General features: G+C 34.2%; 1 protein-coding gene across 4 annotated transcripts; it reads left to right on the forward strand.

Annotated features, from left to right (window-relative positions):
• Positions 1-1,749: 1,749 nt before the first annotated feature.
• On the forward strand, positions 1,750-5,337 carry LOC132033973 (uncharacterized). Of its 4 annotated transcripts, none has more exons than XM_059424163.1 (2): positions 1,750-1,813; positions 4,928-5,337. In XM_059424163.1, the coding sequence occupies exon 2, from the start codon at positions 4,936-4,938 to the stop codon at positions 5,116-5,118; it is 183 nt and encodes a 60-aa protein (XP_059280146.1). In that variant the 5' UTR covers positions 1,750-1,813; positions 4,928-4,935; the 3' UTR covers positions 5,119-5,337. The 4 variants fall into 4 exon arrangements, with proteins under 4 accessions (XP_059280146.1, XP_059280147.1, XP_059280143.1 ...); XM_059424164.1 differs by having other exon boundaries at positions 1,761-1,813; positions 4,932-5,337; XM_059424160.1 differs by lacking the exon at positions 1,750-1,813 and adding an exon at positions 2,536-2,556.
• The last annotated feature ends 13,178 nt before the right edge of the window (positions 5,338-18,515 follow it).

The raw sequence follows: 18,515 nt of genomic DNA on the forward strand, positions 1-18,515 counted from the left end.
CATTTTTTTTATGATGGTTCAAAACATTGCGTTAACGGCAAATCTCTCTTTTGTAAATTGAACTTTTGCCTCCTCCGGCATAATGAATTTTTGTTTCTTTGATGATAATCATGAATTGTTTTTGGTTAAAAAAAATTAAAAAAATGAAAAACATCCTCTACCTTCATCCAAATAAAATCAAACTTTTGCCCCACTCATAAAACAATGAATTTATTCCAATGATAATCGAGTAATTGTTTTGAATTAAAAAAATTAAAATGAAAACCTCCTCTACCTTCATCAAATAAAATCAAATGCACACCTTGATTATTCCAATTAGAAGATACTTTTATGAAATTCTCTGCAAACCAGAACTTTGCCTTCTCAGAAGCATACTTTTTTGTATGGTTCAAAACATTGCTACTTCTTTCTTTTGTAAATTGAACTTTTACCTCCTCATAATAATGGTACATTTCTTGATGATAATGCACATAATTGTTTTGGTTAAAAAAAATTAAAAAAAATGAAAACCTCCTCTACCTTCATCCAAATAAAATCAAATGCACTTCAGTTATTCCACTAGAGATCGACTAACTGACCCATTTACTACCAAGACAAACCGAATTTTTGCCTTCTCCGGATACTTTTTATGAAATTGGTTCAAAACATTGCCGTTAACGGCATACTCTACTCTTTTGTAAATTGAACTTTTGCCTCCCTCGGCATAATGAATTTTTTGTTTTCTTGATGATAATGCGGTAATTGTTTTTAATGAATTAAAAAAAAAAAAAATGAAAACCTCCTCTACCTTCATCCAAATAAAATCAAATGTTTCGCATGTTATTCCAATTAGAGGATTGACTGTTGGACCGATTTATACTTCTACATAAACTAACTTTTGCCTTCTCCGCATACTTTTATGAAATTGGTTTCAAAAACATTGCCGTTAACGGATAATCTACTCTTTTTGTAAATTGAACTTTTGCCTCCTCCGCATAATGAATTTTGTTTTGTCAATGATAATGCGAAGAATCGGACTAATTTTATACTTCTACATAAAATCCTAACTTTTGCCTTCTCCTACATACTTGTTATGAAATCGTTAAAACATTGCCGCGTTAACGCATAATCTACTCTTTTGTAAATTGAACTTTTGCCTCCTCCGCATACTTGTTCTAAATTTGCACACAGCTTTTTACCTTAATTCAAGTTTAAATTTATAAATTGGATCGATTTAAATTGAATTTTATAATTACAATTTCAAAAATAAGCATTGTATACTAATTTAATTAAGGTATAAAGTAGTTAAAATCGAACAAAGCATTAAATCCAATCGATTCTATTTTTCTTGAATAATTTTATAGTGCGTAATGTTCAATCCGAGCCAGTATGTCATCTCGTTTCTTAATAATCGGGTGGTAGAAGATGATCTTTTTCAAATATTAACCATCTAAACTCCATAAAATCGTTAAATTGAGTTGAATTAAGATTTGTACCTTTTAATCGATATTGTAGAAGAAATCAATGGAGAATCGTTTAAACAACGATTTGAATAATTGTAAATACCGTTTGGGAACGAAGTTGGGGAATGGGTTAACGATAGAAGGATTTGAGTTGTTGTGTTTTATATGTAACGGTTAGGGGTAGTAGAATGTCTTTTTACTACGTATGTTTTCTTCGGAAGCAATAATTAAAGACCACCATTTTGAGGGGCAAAATCTAAAGACCAGCCCAAAAGAGGGGCATTCGCGCCAATTGCCCTAGTTTCATCAGCTTTCAGTGAAAGCTTTCTGTCTTCACTTTTGGCACCTTCTAGCCCTCTCCCACCACTCTGGTATCACTTTTTCTCTATTTTTGTCTCTCTCTCTTTTTTTATTCTGCTTTTAGAAAGAGTGTGATTTATGGGTTTGTTCTTGCATTTTTCTGTTGCTGAATTCATTTGTTGTGAAAAAATGTTGTTGAAATCTTAAACCAAGAACACTAGCCAATATCCACATAGTGGATTTGTCTGACTAATGAGAGATTTTAATGTTCATAGATTCTAAACTTATCTGTCAAAAAAAACTTTTACATGTATTTAGTGTAATAAAATTTCATGTTTTCAATAGTAAATTCGTTGTACGAATCAAAGAATTCTTCTTCTTTTTTTTTTTTTTTTTTTTTTTTTTAATTGTTGGTAAAACCTGTGAGAAACGCATTTCTCTTCCTTTCACCCTTTCCTTTTAATTGTGCTTTTATATCACACATTCCAAAACGTGAGGGAAGTTAACGTTAGTTATATAGAAGAAAAAGAAGAAACCTTCTCAGAGGGGGTTTTTGTTGAGGCATAAATTGTTTGTTGATGGAATGTTACCAATTGTCTGTTAAGCATGAGGCTTCCATTACGGAGGTCTCATGTTCGAAACCCCCTGCCCACAACAGCAGGGTTTTTGCCTCCTGGGTCGAGCTCGTCGCACGGGGCTTGCCTAGTGCGGTTTATCTCTTTTGTGTGGTTTGCGGGCTATTACACAGGAGCGGGTTCGTCCTGTGCGCACCCAAAGGGTAGCGCTTGCGGGTTCCCTTGTCATCAAAAAAAGGGTATGTTGCCAATTTCAAACAGGAAAAATTGTCTGTAGATGGAAAAATGAATGGAGTTGTAAGTTGGAACAAGAAAAAAACTCATACAATTTCACAGGAGCTGGGTTTACCCTAGGCGCACCCGAAGGGTAGCGGCTGCGGGTTCCCATGTCATCAAGGAAAAAAAAAATCATACAATTTCACTGCTCCTTTTAGCTTATTCTTGATGATATATATAAGTTGGTGGGGGCAATGAGGGAGGTGGGTAGGTTGAGGGCTTAGGTATTACTGAATTTCATGTTGATGGTGTTGTTTACGCACACTAAGTTGAGAGGCATTGTTGTCCTTCAAACAAAAAATAAAATAAAAAAGAGAGACATATGAGTTGTTGAATACGATAAAAGTTGTGTCTTGACTCTGAACTATAGGAGAAATGTTAATATTCTGTTTTGGTTAGTCAATACTCCATTATGGTACAAGGACATAAGTTTCCATTTTCCTTCATCTTCATAAGCAAGTATTCTGCCATGTCTTTCTCCTGCTAGATCACCCTTGAAAAGTAAGCTTGGGTATATGCCGGAACACGTTATGCAAGTTTAATTAGAATCTTTGCATTACATGTGCTTTGCTTTTTAACTTGAACAGCTAGCCCCTAGTTGCCTATATATGCAGCGAGAAATTCAAGCTACTACGGAGTGTGGGATGACATGTTTGGGAACTAGAAAAATTGTCTTGGATGAAATATAAAGATTTTCTTTATCAGAAGAAATGTAAAATCTTTTTCTTTTCGTTAGTCAATTTGATGGTACGAGGATATAAGTTTCCATTTTCGTTCATCTGCGTAAGCAAGTACTTTGAACCCTCAGGGGTTGGCCTGGTGGCAATTGACTTGAGCCTTGGGGTGCTCCCTTTCAAGGTCTCAGTTGAAACCCGCCGGCCTGCAAACACCGAGGCCATCGGACCGTAAACCCCGACTACCCGTGGTGCACTTTGCGGGAAACTCCTTGCCGAGGGCCTGTGCACCCCCGGGATTAGTCGGGGCTCAAAGAGACTCGGACACCCGGTGCTTAATCAAAAAAAAAAAAAAGTACTTTGTCATGTCTTTCTCCTCCTGTCGCAATGGCAGAGCTAGGAAGTTGAGTAAGGAGATTAAAAGAAATATAAAAATTTCACACCTAAGAGATGAACCTATGTTAAGGAGATTCAATAGTTGATATATTTACATAAAAAAAATCAGTTACCCTTTTTATATCGTGTAATTTTGCAGCGAAGGTGATTCAATTGAAACCCCTTTACCAAAGTTAGCTATGTCCTTGCCTCCTGACCAGCCTTCAAAAGTAAGCTTTGGTCAAGGTCAGCACAAGCTATTCAAGTTAAAAGTAGAATGCTTGCATGACATTCAGCGTATTTTGGTTTGCAAGCAAGTCGTACCGGAATTATAATGCGGAGATTACAATACCGGGATTATTCAGTGTATATAGTTTTAGTGGTAGATGTTTGGTTCGTTGGGGACTAAAAATGAGATATACAGGTATAATTTTAATTATGTGTTTGGGTTAAATTAGATAAACTTGGATTAACTTTAATTTCATTTTTAGCCTTGGATTTCTTCAAAAACTTTGTGGGAAAAGTTTTGGAGAAGGGCAAATGTATCATTTTGTTAATTTATCCCGGGATTAGTAATCCCAGTATTGTTATCCCACATGGAGTGGTATAGAAACAATACCACAATTGTTGTATAAACAACCTGGGATTGCTAATCCCAGAATTAACTTCCACCAAACGTGAGTTGAAATAAATCCACATTTTATCCCAGGACTAAAGTCTGTTATCCTTGTAACCAGATGACCCTCAATTCTTATTAAACTTGATTCTAGCTTGAACATTTTCCCTTCCAACTTGAACATCTAATTTTGTTTGCGTAGTGCTCATATGCCTGAATATGCATTAAGGAATTCTAGCTGTCGAGATGGTATTGGACGAGATGTTTAGGAACGGTGGCATAAAAGTCAGAATGATTAGCTGAACAAATCAAAGCAAAGGAGACAAACTCATTCTGGACTATAGAACAGTTAGAATGCTGGTTTCATTTTGTTCTTTTGAGTTTTTCCGGGATGGAGAGAGTTTTCAAGCATGTTGGTCGGATATCGGGTTCACAGGTGTTGGGATGAATAACAATAATTTACTAAAAATACAATTTCTCTGGCCATCAACACTCTGGTAGCTCCTCAATCCATTGCCAGCCTACTACCTAACCATTGTGAATCGTTATCTTTAAGATGAAATTTTCTTTTTAAGTTTAAACTTGTCTTTGATTATTGTTAGCTTGTCGAACTATTTAGCTCTACATATTTTAGAGGTCTAAATTTCATTTTTTTGGGTTCTCCTCTAGATAGGCTGATGGGTGACAAGAAGAAGGCTGGAGCTCTTTTTGTGAGGCTTGTTTCAGCTGCTGGAACTGGATTCTTCTATGTAAAGAAGAAAACCAAAAAACTTCAGACGAGTCAGACGAAGCTTGAATTTAGAAAGTTTGATCCTCGTGTCAATCGTCATGTTTTGTTCAAGGAAGAAAAGATGAAGTGATACAAAAGCACTTGTACCGAACCCTCTTTAACATTTGCCTTTCCTTTGCAACAACCAGACTTGAAATTAGATAAAAGAAACTTGTACCACAACAACACGGTTGTTGTTGAGTGAAACATTGTTACTGAAGAACGACTGAATGAACGAATCATATTTTGTTTACTGCAATAACCTTTGCTCTCCTATTACAGGAAATTAGCTAAAAGAAACTTCTCATGATGTTGAGTCTTTGAGTTCCAACTATGATTAGATAAAACTGGAAATTAAAAAAGTGAGACATGTAATTAGCTATGAAACTAATCAATTGACATAAAGAACTTTTTCTAGGCATTGCTTCATGATGTTCTTGAACCATCAGTTTAATTACATTGAACTAAAGCTGCAAAAATGGAAAAAATGTGAGAAATATAATAGGCTGAGTACATATGTGGTCCTTTAAGAGCCTGTTTCGATTGGCTTATAAGTTAAAACAATTGAACATTAAGTTGTTTTGATTTTTCCGAATTATTTATTTTGATTTAAAATCATTTATCGCAAAATAAAGTTCAAAAAAATAATTGGATCCGTTTGACTTAGCTTATTTAAGATAGCTTATAAGCTGTTTTTTTTAGCCTATCCAAACAGTCTCTAAATTTGGTAGACTTATTCATTAGAAACTTGAACTAGAGGAACTTGCTTCGAATTTTTCATTTATAAACTTGAACTAAGGGGCTTGCTTGAATTTTTCATTTGTAAACCTGAACAAAATGTTGTACTTTATTGATCCTGTAACTTGAGCCAAACTGTGCCAATTACATACGTCGGGCACAATAATATAAACATCTTCTGCGTGTATTGCCAATTACCTCCTACATAGCAAAATAATTGAATTACATGCGCAACGTGAAAAATTAAAAGAACAAATCTCTTTCAATATCTTTTTCCATAATCCACCCCCTACGCCTTATTTTGTCTTCTTGCTGCCAGTTTTTTTCTTCTTGCTATTGGATGATGTTTTTTGTATTTCGATTATCATAGTAATCTATGACCGTTATTATTATTTTTTTTTTCTAGATTGCTCTGCCACAAGTTTTTGTTGCCGCTTATTTCCTTGCTTTTTTTTTTTGTTTTTTGCATTTCTTTGAATTCTTGTCCTTTATGCGAGGGTACATAGAAACAATCTCTCTACCCTCTCCATACCCAACTTTGTGACATTTATTATATAGGAGGCAGGGTAACGAGAAATGGGGGACGGGATTACAAGATGAGAATTGAACCCTCACCAACAAGATGAAAGATCAGGTAGCCAACCAACTTATCTACTAAGATTCTCTTGTCGCTCCCAATAGTTAAGAGCGTTAACAACTTTTTCAAGTAGGCGTTTGGACATGCGATATGAAATCATGATTTCATATCGTGATTTCAAATTAGCGTTTGTTTATACAATTTGTACAAAATTTCAACTTCATATCATGATTTCAAATCCCAAATCACCCAAAAGGCATGATTTGGGATTGCAAATCATGATTTAAATTTTTTTTAAATGTAAAACTTGACCCGTAAGTTTATATTTTATAAGAAATATCAACCATGTTTACCAACTATTTATATCAAATATTAAAAGATCTCCAAGTTGATAGTATATTTATAACAAATTTACTGTTACCAACCATGTGTGAGGAATATATCAAAAAGTAGTTACACTAAAACTCATGATCAATTGATGTTGTATTTCTTAGAAAAACTTTCTAGTAGCGTATTAATTTTGTTATGAAATAAGAATTAGGAAATTTTGATGGTTTTTGCAATTTATAGCGTTTTTATCTTTATGAGAAAAAATTACAACTAACAAAATTCAAATTGCATGTCCAAATAAGACATAACTTCAAATCATCGTGATTTCAAATTACTGATTTCAAATCATGTCTAAGACTTCCTGTAGCCTGGCAAATGTGGCTTAATATAGGCCTTGGATTTTGCAAAGCACAGTGTTCAGTAACGGAGGGGCAAGTATAATAATAATATAATAATTGAAAGAAAAAGAAGAGAAAATGAAAAATGAGCTGTAGAGCTGTCATCTGTCTATGGTTCTCAAGAAAATTGTTTATTACATAATTTACCTCTACAAATTTGCACAAAAGTCTCTTTCACACTCTAACTTTATAAAATTAAAAGTACGACTGTTTAAAAGTAATTTAATTATTAATTTATTTTGTTTTATTTTTAACTTGGATGATTTACCAACATATATTGATGTTTTATTTTTCATTATAAACTTTAAAAGTAATTCTTTTTCTTAAATTTTATATTGAGACAAATAATATCACATAAATTGAACGGACATGATAACAAGCGACCCTTTCCATTCCCTGCCAATTTTTACTAACCATGTGAAACTTGTTCCAAATGAAACGTCACTATTGAAAATCCCTTGATGCTTCAACAACCAAATTATTCAAGCTCTTTTAAATCTATGCTAGTCGTCCTTGTTATCGGAAAGGAAAGTAACAATTGACACACGAAGTGGCTTTTCAATATATTGTTCTCATACGTTTATACGCAAGGTAAAGTCAGAATTTATACAAAAGATTGGGAAAAAAACAATCTAATGGACGAAGATATGTCACACTTTAATTAGAAATTGAACTCATGGGCGCTCAATGAAACTTTAAACCAACTTTTTTAGTTATATATAAATTATTGAATCACTTCGACATAAGAGAGAGTTTTTCTAATTTAGCGGTAAAAGGTGTTCACAAGTGGCTTTAGATCACAAATTCAAATTCTCATTGTGATATTTTACTACTAGTATTTTTAAAAAATTTGTTAGTATAAAATTTCTGGCTCTGTATATACGAAAAAACTAAAGGACAAAAATGCAACGGACAATAATTATAACTCATCGTCAAATATTGCGCATAGGGTAGTATTGCTCCTTTCACATATTTTGGATTGAACGATTTTTTCAAAGCACGACTTTCACAGGCATGCTTACACAAACTAAAAAATATTTGACAATTTTTGTTCATCCAAAATAAATTGAAGAAAGCAGTAAAATTATCTTGTGATAATTTACTTTTAACATGGATGCGGACTCGAACGGTAGAAGGAAATTAAAAACCATAAGTAGTAAATTGTGTGCAATTTATGAATAACTAAATTTTAATTTGAAAAAATCAAATTTATTGTCCTGTTTAATAAAGAACTTTGATCAAATCATCAGCTATCGACTAATGACAAATTAATCTTAATGTTTTCTACTAGGTAATAACATCAGTGATCGATCAAGAAATGAATTAGTACTAAACAATGTTTTAAAAGGGGTGGGCGCATATGTGTAATCCCCGAGGCAAGCCCGTGGATATTTTAATTTTTATTATTTTATAAATTAATAAATTAAACATATAAATTAAAAAATACATTAAAATTAGAAAAAATCAAAAACATAAAAATAAAATTTGTAGGAAAATTTAAACTAGCATGTGCACGAATCATTAAAAAAATCTTGAAAAAGTGACTATCGTAAAGATGTATTACACCAATAACACGACTATGATAGTACATAATTAGAGTTGTAAAAATGTATTCTATCCTAATAATTCAAAGATAAAAATGACAACATTGTAAAGTCATTGTTCTAAAACCTAAAACTAGATAACAAATTAATACTTATTATAATACAAATAGTCAGATAGAGATCTTCAAAACATTATCTAAACTAGAGGGATACCAAGAGAAATTCTTAAAATAAAAAACTACCTTGAAAAACATAAATTGAAGAATGCTAAAAAAAAAAATCTTGAAGAAAATAAAGCATAAAGAAGGAAAATTCAAACATGAAAGCATAATAAGAATTGGAAGACAAAACTCTTTGCTTTGTAGTTTGCACTTTGCATACAAAGGTGTAAAGAGTGTTTGTTCTTCCGTAAACAACCAAGAGAACATATTATGAAATTAGGATAAATAATTAGAAAAACTTTTTGATTATTTGAGATTTTTAGTTTGAGAATTTACTATGAGTTAACTTTTAGATATTTAACTTTTTAAAAAAGATTTATTAGGCAATTTTTGATCAAATTTGGAAAAGTTCTCAGGGCATACACCCTAAATAAATGCCCAGAATGCTGGGGCTTACGCCTGGGCGAACCCCCAGAAGATTGGGGCTTACGCCCATGATATTACGCCCCACATCGAATTCACTTGTCCCACCCTCGCTTCCTCCTTGAAGGCCGAAGGAAGAGGCCCCGCATGTAAGCCTCGTCCCGGAACTAGCCCAGGGCTAGCAGAGTCGAGTTCAGATTAGTGCACTCTGCACTTATTTGGAGGGTCTTGATCCGGTTGACGACGACACCCCGCAGGACGATGTTAATCGTCATGCCCGTTTGTACCTGCTTATTATATTCGGGGGCCTCTTGTTCCCGAACTCATCGGGTGCCTTTGTCATCTTACGTTATTTGGTTTTCTTGGAGCATCTGGACCGCCTGGGAGACTACAGCTGGGGTGGTGCTGTTTTGGCGTATCTTTACAGATGCCTATGCCGAGCGTCTATTGGTGTTGTCAGAGATGTGTGTGGATTTTTTGCTCTTCTCCGTAATATTTTAAGTGTGCCTTAAATAATGTAGACAAACCTCTTGAAATGACGACTTAAAAATCGTATTTTCTAATATCGCTTACGATTATGGGCATGAGAGAGGATCTTTGCTTTTCACCCCGTACCAGCATCACCTCGAGATTGACACGCCCCTGCGAGGAGGTGGACGGGGGGTTTTGATCGGGATGTGGATACGCACCACAGTATTCTTCCATTCCGGGACCGGCTTGATCACATAACGGACGATGCAGTAAAACTATTTAAATTTACATTAATAATTTAATTAAACGTCTTTTCGACTTGGTGATCACTGATTTGTATGTATATGTTATGCAGCTATTTATATATGGACGCCGTACGGCCGGCTATATTAGATGGTTTGCCGGCCTTTTTTGTAGAGAGCGAGTCGGGGGGTTTGGAGGTCGCGATGTCCATTGATACACTCCGGACATCGTAGGGAGCACATGCCCGAGCGTATCTTACGGCGGTTGGGCATACACAGTATATACCCCCGACGTTCGTCATGAGCTCCGACACTACCGGCGGGACGATCGGCTGCCGTTGATGATGATTTTCTGGCTTTCATGGATGTTTAGCTCCACCGTTGGGAGAACAGGTTGGGCACTTTAGCGGTGGTCGGCCATTTGACTCCCATTGAGCATTACATGCACTGGTATCATCAAATCACACGCCGATTGATCGGCAACCTAGCTTTGCGTCCCTCTAGGGATGTAGCATACTCAGCACTCGCGGGGCAGTACGAGGCATTGGTAAGTTTATCGTATTTAGATTTATTTAATTACATTAATTGTTACGTTTTAAAAAATAACTTTTTTTTTTTTTTCTCGTTGAACACAAATGGCAATGCGGTCGACAACGTTTACGCATCTCGGGTTAGAGCATATGCTTTACCCCGGGAACTCGCGGCGGAGACGGTACGGATATCGGAGGATAGGGTCTGCAGGGCGGCGAGATTAGGCGCGGGGAGGAGCATTCGAGGTTGACTATCGAGGGGCGCCGTGCGCGAGGACCGGTGCTCCCGCAGAGGCGGAACGTGCTAGCGTAGGACGCCGTGCTTGCCGGGACGCCGTGCGCGTAGAGGCCGCCGTGCCGCGTGGAGGACCTGGTGGTGGAGGACACCATCCGGTAGAGAGGCCGATCCCATTCCAGGGCGTTCGCGGTGCAGTCCATCCGCGGCCCAGCTCCGGACGTGGCGGCTCGCGGGGACTCACTACGTTTACGCCGCGCGCTCTTACTTGCCGAGATACCCGAGTCGTCATCACGGCTCGAGCCAGAATGCATACATGGAGGAGCGTGATAACGTTGATTGGGCGGCGTTACACGCTTCATTAGTCCCGATGAGCGGCTTTGTGAGGAATTTAGAGGAGCCAGGATTCTTGACTTCGATGAGTTTTTGATCCCGGTTAATATTTAAAATACTTATTTGTTCATTTAAATTATTTATTTAAATATATATATGTTACTCATTATTTAGTAATATTTTATATTTTAGGATTCGGCGTCAGCGGGTCCACCAAAGCCACCCACTCAGGCATTTTCTCATGGGTCTACCGAGCCAGCGGTGTCTTCCCATATGACAACCGAGCCACAGGTAAGCTTTTTATTAAAATTTCTTTTATTCAATATAAGGTCAATATTTAATATATATATATATATATATATATTTGATTATTTAAAGTACTTATTTTAAATATGTATGTTACTTATTATTTCATTTTTTTGATATTTTAGGATTCGCGCCGGTGTCACGAGAGCGACCCATTCGGGAAGATTCTCATCGACTGCCCGGCGAGGCGAGGTGTCTTCTCGTGAGACTGCGGATAAGCGTATGTAAGTTTTTTACTTAAAACTACTTTTATTTAATATAAGGTAAATATTTATTTAATTTTTATAACCTTTACTTGGACTTCGAACGACGCATCTCATCCAGGAGACTACCTCATATTCACCACCACACCCATCTCGCAGCCTACGTACCCATCTCGGAGCCTACTCGGGCGCCCGTTGACACACGTGAGTTTTGATTAAATAAATAACGTTAATGTATTCAATATAAATAAGAAATGGTACTAATTATTATATACTTTTCAGGTTCATCCTTCGGCGCCTGAGGTGGAGACTCTCGACGAGGAAGAGGTCGAGTTTCCAGACCTAACTCAGCCTGAGGTTTTGAGCGTGCCAGCGGGACCAGATCCCAAGAAGAAGCACGTTCTAGTCAAGGGCGCACGGGCCAGGGGAAGAGGAGATGATCATGACTTGAGCCGCCCAAGCATAAGAGGAAAAAGGACGATGGAGACGATGGCGAGGGCGGGGGGATGGTACGAGCCTTAGGCCTAGGGATAGTCTCCCCCCCGCATACTACATGTGGGACCCGTATCCTCGATAGTGTATATACATTAAATTATACAATTTATCGTAAATATTATATATTTTTTGCATATTTATACATATTATCTTAGTTTTTATTATTGTTTATAGTTTCACATCCTAAATTGATAAAAAAAAAGGTGATACATTCGAAATAAAGTTAAGCATTAATTTAAAAATAAGACGAAACCCTAAAAGATAAATAACGTAAAGCTAATAACTACAAGTTTCAAACAAAAAAGACTTCGAAAGACTTTTCAACCACTAAAACGACAATCCAAAGTATTGCGTATTCTTTATGTATCGAGCCTATCTTATTAATTGTACAAATATAAAAGTAGGGTTCTATATAAAATATTAAGTCCTAATCTCAAAGCATGATTAATATACTAGCTAAACTACATAAAAAGGAGTGAAAATGTAATAAGAGTTTGAAAATGGCGACTACTATAGCGCAAAATAATGCGCTATAGATGAAACCCAACTATCTATAGCGCATTATTTTATCGCGCTAAAAGTCCTTCCATTCAGCTATAGCGCGAAGAAAATCTCGCGCTAAAGCACTTAACTGAAAGATACAGCGCTTTTGGCATGCGATTTTATCGCGCTAAAGGTACTTTTGTAACATTTTTTTTGTTGGGGTATTTTGATTCAAAATAATTTTTTTGGGGGGCATTTTGGTTCCGGACTCGTCCAGAAAAACAAACATCTACCTAGAGTATATACTATGGTAAAATTTCGAGTACATAGTATCCTTGTTAATTCAGAGCCACATATCCCTAGTATAAAAATTCTGCGGCTCCAAATGTTTTGTCTACTTTGCTGCTGAGTTGTTTCAAATTAAATGGCTTCCGTCCATTTTCATTCATTAGAAAGTTTCAACACGTTTTAAACTACCAAGAAAGAAACTGTCATTGAAGTTTCCAATGGTACAACAGTGATTTGTCTTCTGTATGTTCTTTTTACAAACATAGCTGAAAATTAAGCCTATATTATGTTTCTTGTAGGATATGTTATCATAAGACCTTACTTTGTATCTCAACAAATATTGAATAATTTCTTATTTTTTCGCATGAATACAACTGCACCACGAAGAATTAAGAAGAAAAAATATGTGCTACATTTTTCGAAAGATAGAGGATTATTTAGTACTCCACCTCAAAGAACATAGACTATTTTGCGTAAAAGAAGTCCGAGGATCGTTTTGGACATTTTCTCTAAAAGAAATATTGATCGTGGTACGATAAATAAATAAAATAAAGGAATTTTTACATAATAAGAGGCAAATATAAAAAAATTTATATGTAGTATCTTCACTTTAGTTTATTACATTTAATAGCTAAATGTTGTATTTCAATTACACAAGGTAACTAATTCAAAACTCATCTCCTCTTATTCCATTGTATCAATCTTTTCCCTCATCCCCCTCTCTTCCATTGTATCAAATTTCCTCCATTCTTTTTATTTTTCAATTTCTCCTAAATCTATCAGTTAGCACAACGATTCATAGAAGCAACATCCTATTACTGGTTCTAATTTTAGGGTTTATTGCAACCCAAGTGAAATCTCTTAGATTTGATTTGCAATCTGGTCAGACCAAATGTATAGCTGAAGATATCAAAAGCCATGCTATAACTGTTGGCAACTACTATATTGTTAATTCCAATGAAGGTTATCCTTTGCCAGATACTGACAAAATCACTGACAGGGTAATTTATCCGACAGAACTAGTCGCCTCCGTCGCCAGTCATCTTCTCCAGCGTCTTCAATCGCGGAGGTGGACTTCGCCGTTGACGGCGGTGGGAAAGAAATAGTTCATGGCGGATGACCCGAACGACGGCACTGTTTTGCCGGATCTGAGTATATTTACTCAGATCTGAATGCATTTATCAAATTTGAGTATTTATCATTGTTGATTTTTGTGTTGAATACATAGAAAGTTCTGGTTGTATTCTTACCGGACGATAGCGCCGTTGCCGATGGAAAATTTTCGGCGGTGTATTTTTAAAATCTGACTGTATTTTTTTTCTTGTATCTCAAATTTGAAAAGATAATTTAATTTCTTGTATCTCAAATCTGAGTGTATTTTTTTCTTGTATCTCAGATCTAAGTGTATTTCAATGTATTTGTTATTTTTTTAGTGTAAAAGAGAGTGTTTCTTTATGTATTTTCGCTTGTATTTCGAAGGAGATTTTTTTTTTTTATACAAAATGAATACAGTGAATTTTGAATATAGCGGAATATCCCTGTATTTTTTTGGATTTATGTTGTTTGAATACAACCGAATTTAATACAATAAGTTGAATACAGTGCAAAAGATGTTACGAATGAATACATCCGAATTGAATACAACGAAATACAATCGAATTTGAATACACTTTACTGTAGCTACGAAATATAATTAGCAAAAGTGTAACTATGCCTTATAAAAAAAAAAACTCAAAATGTAGTCATTTGTGTAAGTTGCTCATAAATAAAGAAGTTATTAGAGAAGAAAGTTACCATATCAAAATCGCATGAGTTTATTATGGTTAAGTAACAAATTAAAGTATAAATACACAGTAATTAACCATAATTTTAATGACTTTAACAAAAATACGACGTAGGACAATTGTACAAGATATAAAATTACGCTCTTGAAAGTCTTTCATCTATTACATCCTTATTGTTTACTGGTCAACTTGCTCGCGCTTCGCGCGATCATTAAAAAAAAAAAAAAAGACCAAATTATTGTTATTATAATTATCGTATAAAAGAATTAAGAGTTATTTTTTGATCAATTTTATCTAAAAATATATTCCTGACAATTGTTCCCTGATATAATTGAATTCTCAAGATTGGTCTTTTTTTCTAAAATAATCAAGCTTTACTTTTTCTACTTAACTTGGAGGCATAGAACTATCGACTTCAAGATAAACACTATATTCCTTTTCAAGAATATTAATATAAAAAGTTAAATTACAATGCATAATTTCTTGATTTATGGAAATAAATTTAGACAATTAATTAGATAATATTATTTAATAAACAATAAAATATTATCTATTGATGATGTACCTTGGTATGCCACTTACGTTAATTAGATGATATCTTGTATCATTAAAAATGATATTAGCAGAATTGAACAATTCAATTTAGAAACGAAAGAGCTATAAATATGAGAAAAGATATTGCTTCTAAAGTTCTAAATGGAAATTGTGGAGGTATCACTTTTAACATATTGAAAGCAAAAACGTAACGCAAATGTAATTTTTTAAAAATGTATCTCTATAATATTTTTTGTTTATGTGATATTTCATTAATGGAGAGACGCATATGCCCTAGTGCGGAGGTGTGAGAGGTTGGCCCTGGATGGTTTCAGAAAAGGGAGGGGTAGGCCGAAGAAGTATTGGGGAGAGGTAATTAGACATGATCTGACGCAGTTACATCTTACAGAGGACACGACCTTAGATAGGAGGGTATGGAGGACCCAGATTAGGGTAGAACGCTAGTAGATTGTCTCGTTTATCCTTTCATATTAGTAGTCACATTATCATGCTATGATTTCTTGTGCTTTGATTCCTGCTACTATCTGTTATTTCCTGTACTTTGATTATCGTATTTTATCTGTAATAGCTACTGTCCCTTTGCAAACTGCTTCATCATGGCTTAGTCACTTTGGTTATTTTCATTTCCATATCGCTTTGAATTTCTCGCTTATTCGACCTCTTTTATGCTTTCTATCGAGTTTAAGGCTTTCGTAAATGTCCGTCCCACTGATAGAAAGAGTAGCGTCGCGTACACTCTACCCTCCCCAGACCCCACGTTATGAGATTTCACTGAGTTGTTGTTGTGATATTTCATTAATTCCAAGAATACGAAATAAAGTCACTTCCGAACAATCAAGGCAAAAAACTTTAGAAAATGGGCTATTAATTCATAAGACTTTAACTATTTTAAAGCAAATCACGTAATCATCATTTCTCAAAGTGAAAGAGAAGAAGTTATTAGTTCCAACTTCAATGTGGACTCCTTTTAAAAAAAAAATCGTATAATCAGGCTTATTCGTTAATATATATTCCTACACGGAAGAAAATAACGAATAAGAAAATAAAAATTGTCAAGAACAACATGTAAGAATGTCATACATTTTATCTAATCATACATTTTTAAATATGCTTAAAATTAATAAATGTTCTAAGAAATTAGAAGTACATCAAGATAAATAAAAATATCACCAGGAGTAAACCGATTATATATAAATCCTTCTTTCAAATTGGTAGTCTACAGATTCAGTAATGCATTACATATATACATATACATATATGTTATATTTGGTTAAACTTTACTAAAAGGTTAATGAATTTAACAAAAAAATTGTTTCATATATGTGCACAAACACAAAAAATGTGAGCACAGCATTATGAGGAAAAAGCAAGAGAATTAATATAATAGATACTTGCGGATTTTGAATCTTTATAGGTGTTGCACCCTCTCTCCTTTTCTATAAGCTTAAATAAAATAATTCAGATCCGCCAAATTCACACACCGACCAAGCTGCAAAAAAACAACAGACCTAAAGTCAATTATATATACATCCTCCATTCAAATTGTTAGTCTATAAATTCAGTTACGCCTTACAAATATACATACATATACATATATGTATTATCGGGTTAAACTTTTCTAAAAGGTTTATGAATTTAACAAAAAGTTATTTCTTACATGTCCACAAACGCAAACACTGTGGGCACAACATTATGCGGAAAAAAACAAGAGAATTAATATAATAGATATTTGCGGATTTTGGATCTTTATAGGTTTTGCATTCTCTCTCTCCTTTTCCATAAACTTAAAATAAAATAAATTAGATCCGAAAAATTCACACACCAATCAACCTGCAACAAAATAACAAATCTAAAGTCAATAAACCAGAAAAGAAAGGAAAAAAAAATGAAAGACCACAAAAAAAAAAAATGAAAGACCACAAACTGACACTCTAAGCATATTTAGAATTCAACTAAAGTAATTCAATTAGAAAGGCCTAAAAAAAGATCAACAATACAACATTCCCAACTAAAATTGATAAAAATAGGAAAAATAACATAAAAGAGTGATAACAGTTGATATTCTAATTGTAAGCATTTCTAGTTGAAAAAAGTTTCAAATACATATCTAATACACAAAATTTATCTAAAATTTTTTAGCTGAAAAATGTCTCAAATACATATTTTAACACAAAACCTAATCAAAATCAAGTAAACAGAAAAGAAGAAAAAAGAAGTGCAGATAAAGAAGGCTGGAGATTTGGAAGAAAATGGAAGAAGTATTAGGAAAGAGGGGGATTTTAGAAAAAGAAATAAATTCTTGTATTGCAATTAAAGATGAATTCATCCTAGATTCTTTATTATCATTTACTTTTCTTTATTGCATTTACAACCTGACTCTTCACAACCCCCTAATTCTGTAGGTAATGCTCATGCATGCTGCCTTACAACTCTTTATTAATTCATTGATTATTTATATTTACTACAATGTTTATTGCCTTTACATAGGATTTTAAATATAGTCAATGCAAAAAATGTCAAAAAAAGAGAATAATAGATAACTAGCATTGGAGGCCATAGAAGATGCCACATCACCTTGTCTATGCCTAGCTTTATATTATATATAAATATATATTAGCCAAAGCATTATCTACTTGATCGACATCCCTTTCTGGTAAATGTGCTAATTGTATAGGTGAACTTCCTATTTTATCCAAGAAAAACCTGCTGGTAAATTTTCATTTTTAACCTCTCTCGAATTATTTTTAATTTCAAAAGAGCACATATATGTCATACTTAGTGTTACTTGAAGCCCCTGCTATAGGGTTGATAATTTTGCTAGGTCCATTTTAGGTTTCATGAAATAAGGCGTTATTCCCCCGTAACATAACATAACATAACATAAGATATATACCATAAGATAACATAACATAGCAAATTAAAGTTCTTCAATAACTTGTTTCAAGACTTCAACAAATAATATGGTAAAATAGTAATCCTAGCTTTGTCCCAAGATGTTTTATTCTACTGCTTCCCCTTTCTTAAAAAATAATAAAAATGGACACGTTTTAAATAACATGAATAATTTTTGAAGTTCTTTTGCTATCATCAATTCATCATCAGTACAACTTTAATTTGTTTTGTCTTCTATGACGTGGAAGTAAACATGACGACCTTGCATGTTTCTCAACAAGTATTTTACTAATTTCATATGTTTTCACATTTTTCTTAATAGTATATATTTTTGATAAATCAAGAGTCTAAAGCTACATCATATATGGACCTTCTTATTATGAAATAATGAAAATTATTATAGACGAGGAAGAAAATTTCTCTATTTGCAGTAAAGTAGAGGATAATCTATAGCGAATAGTATATTAAGTACGTAATTAATTATGGAAAAACTAAAGTAG

This window comes from Lycium ferocissimum, chromosome 10, assembly GCF_029784015.1.
Source record: "Lycium ferocissimum isolate CSIRO_LF1 chromosome 10, AGI_CSIRO_Lferr_CH_V1, whole genome shotgun sequence".
NCBI lineage: Eukaryota > Viridiplantae > Streptophyta > Magnoliopsida > Solanales > Solanaceae > Lycium > Lycium ferocissimum.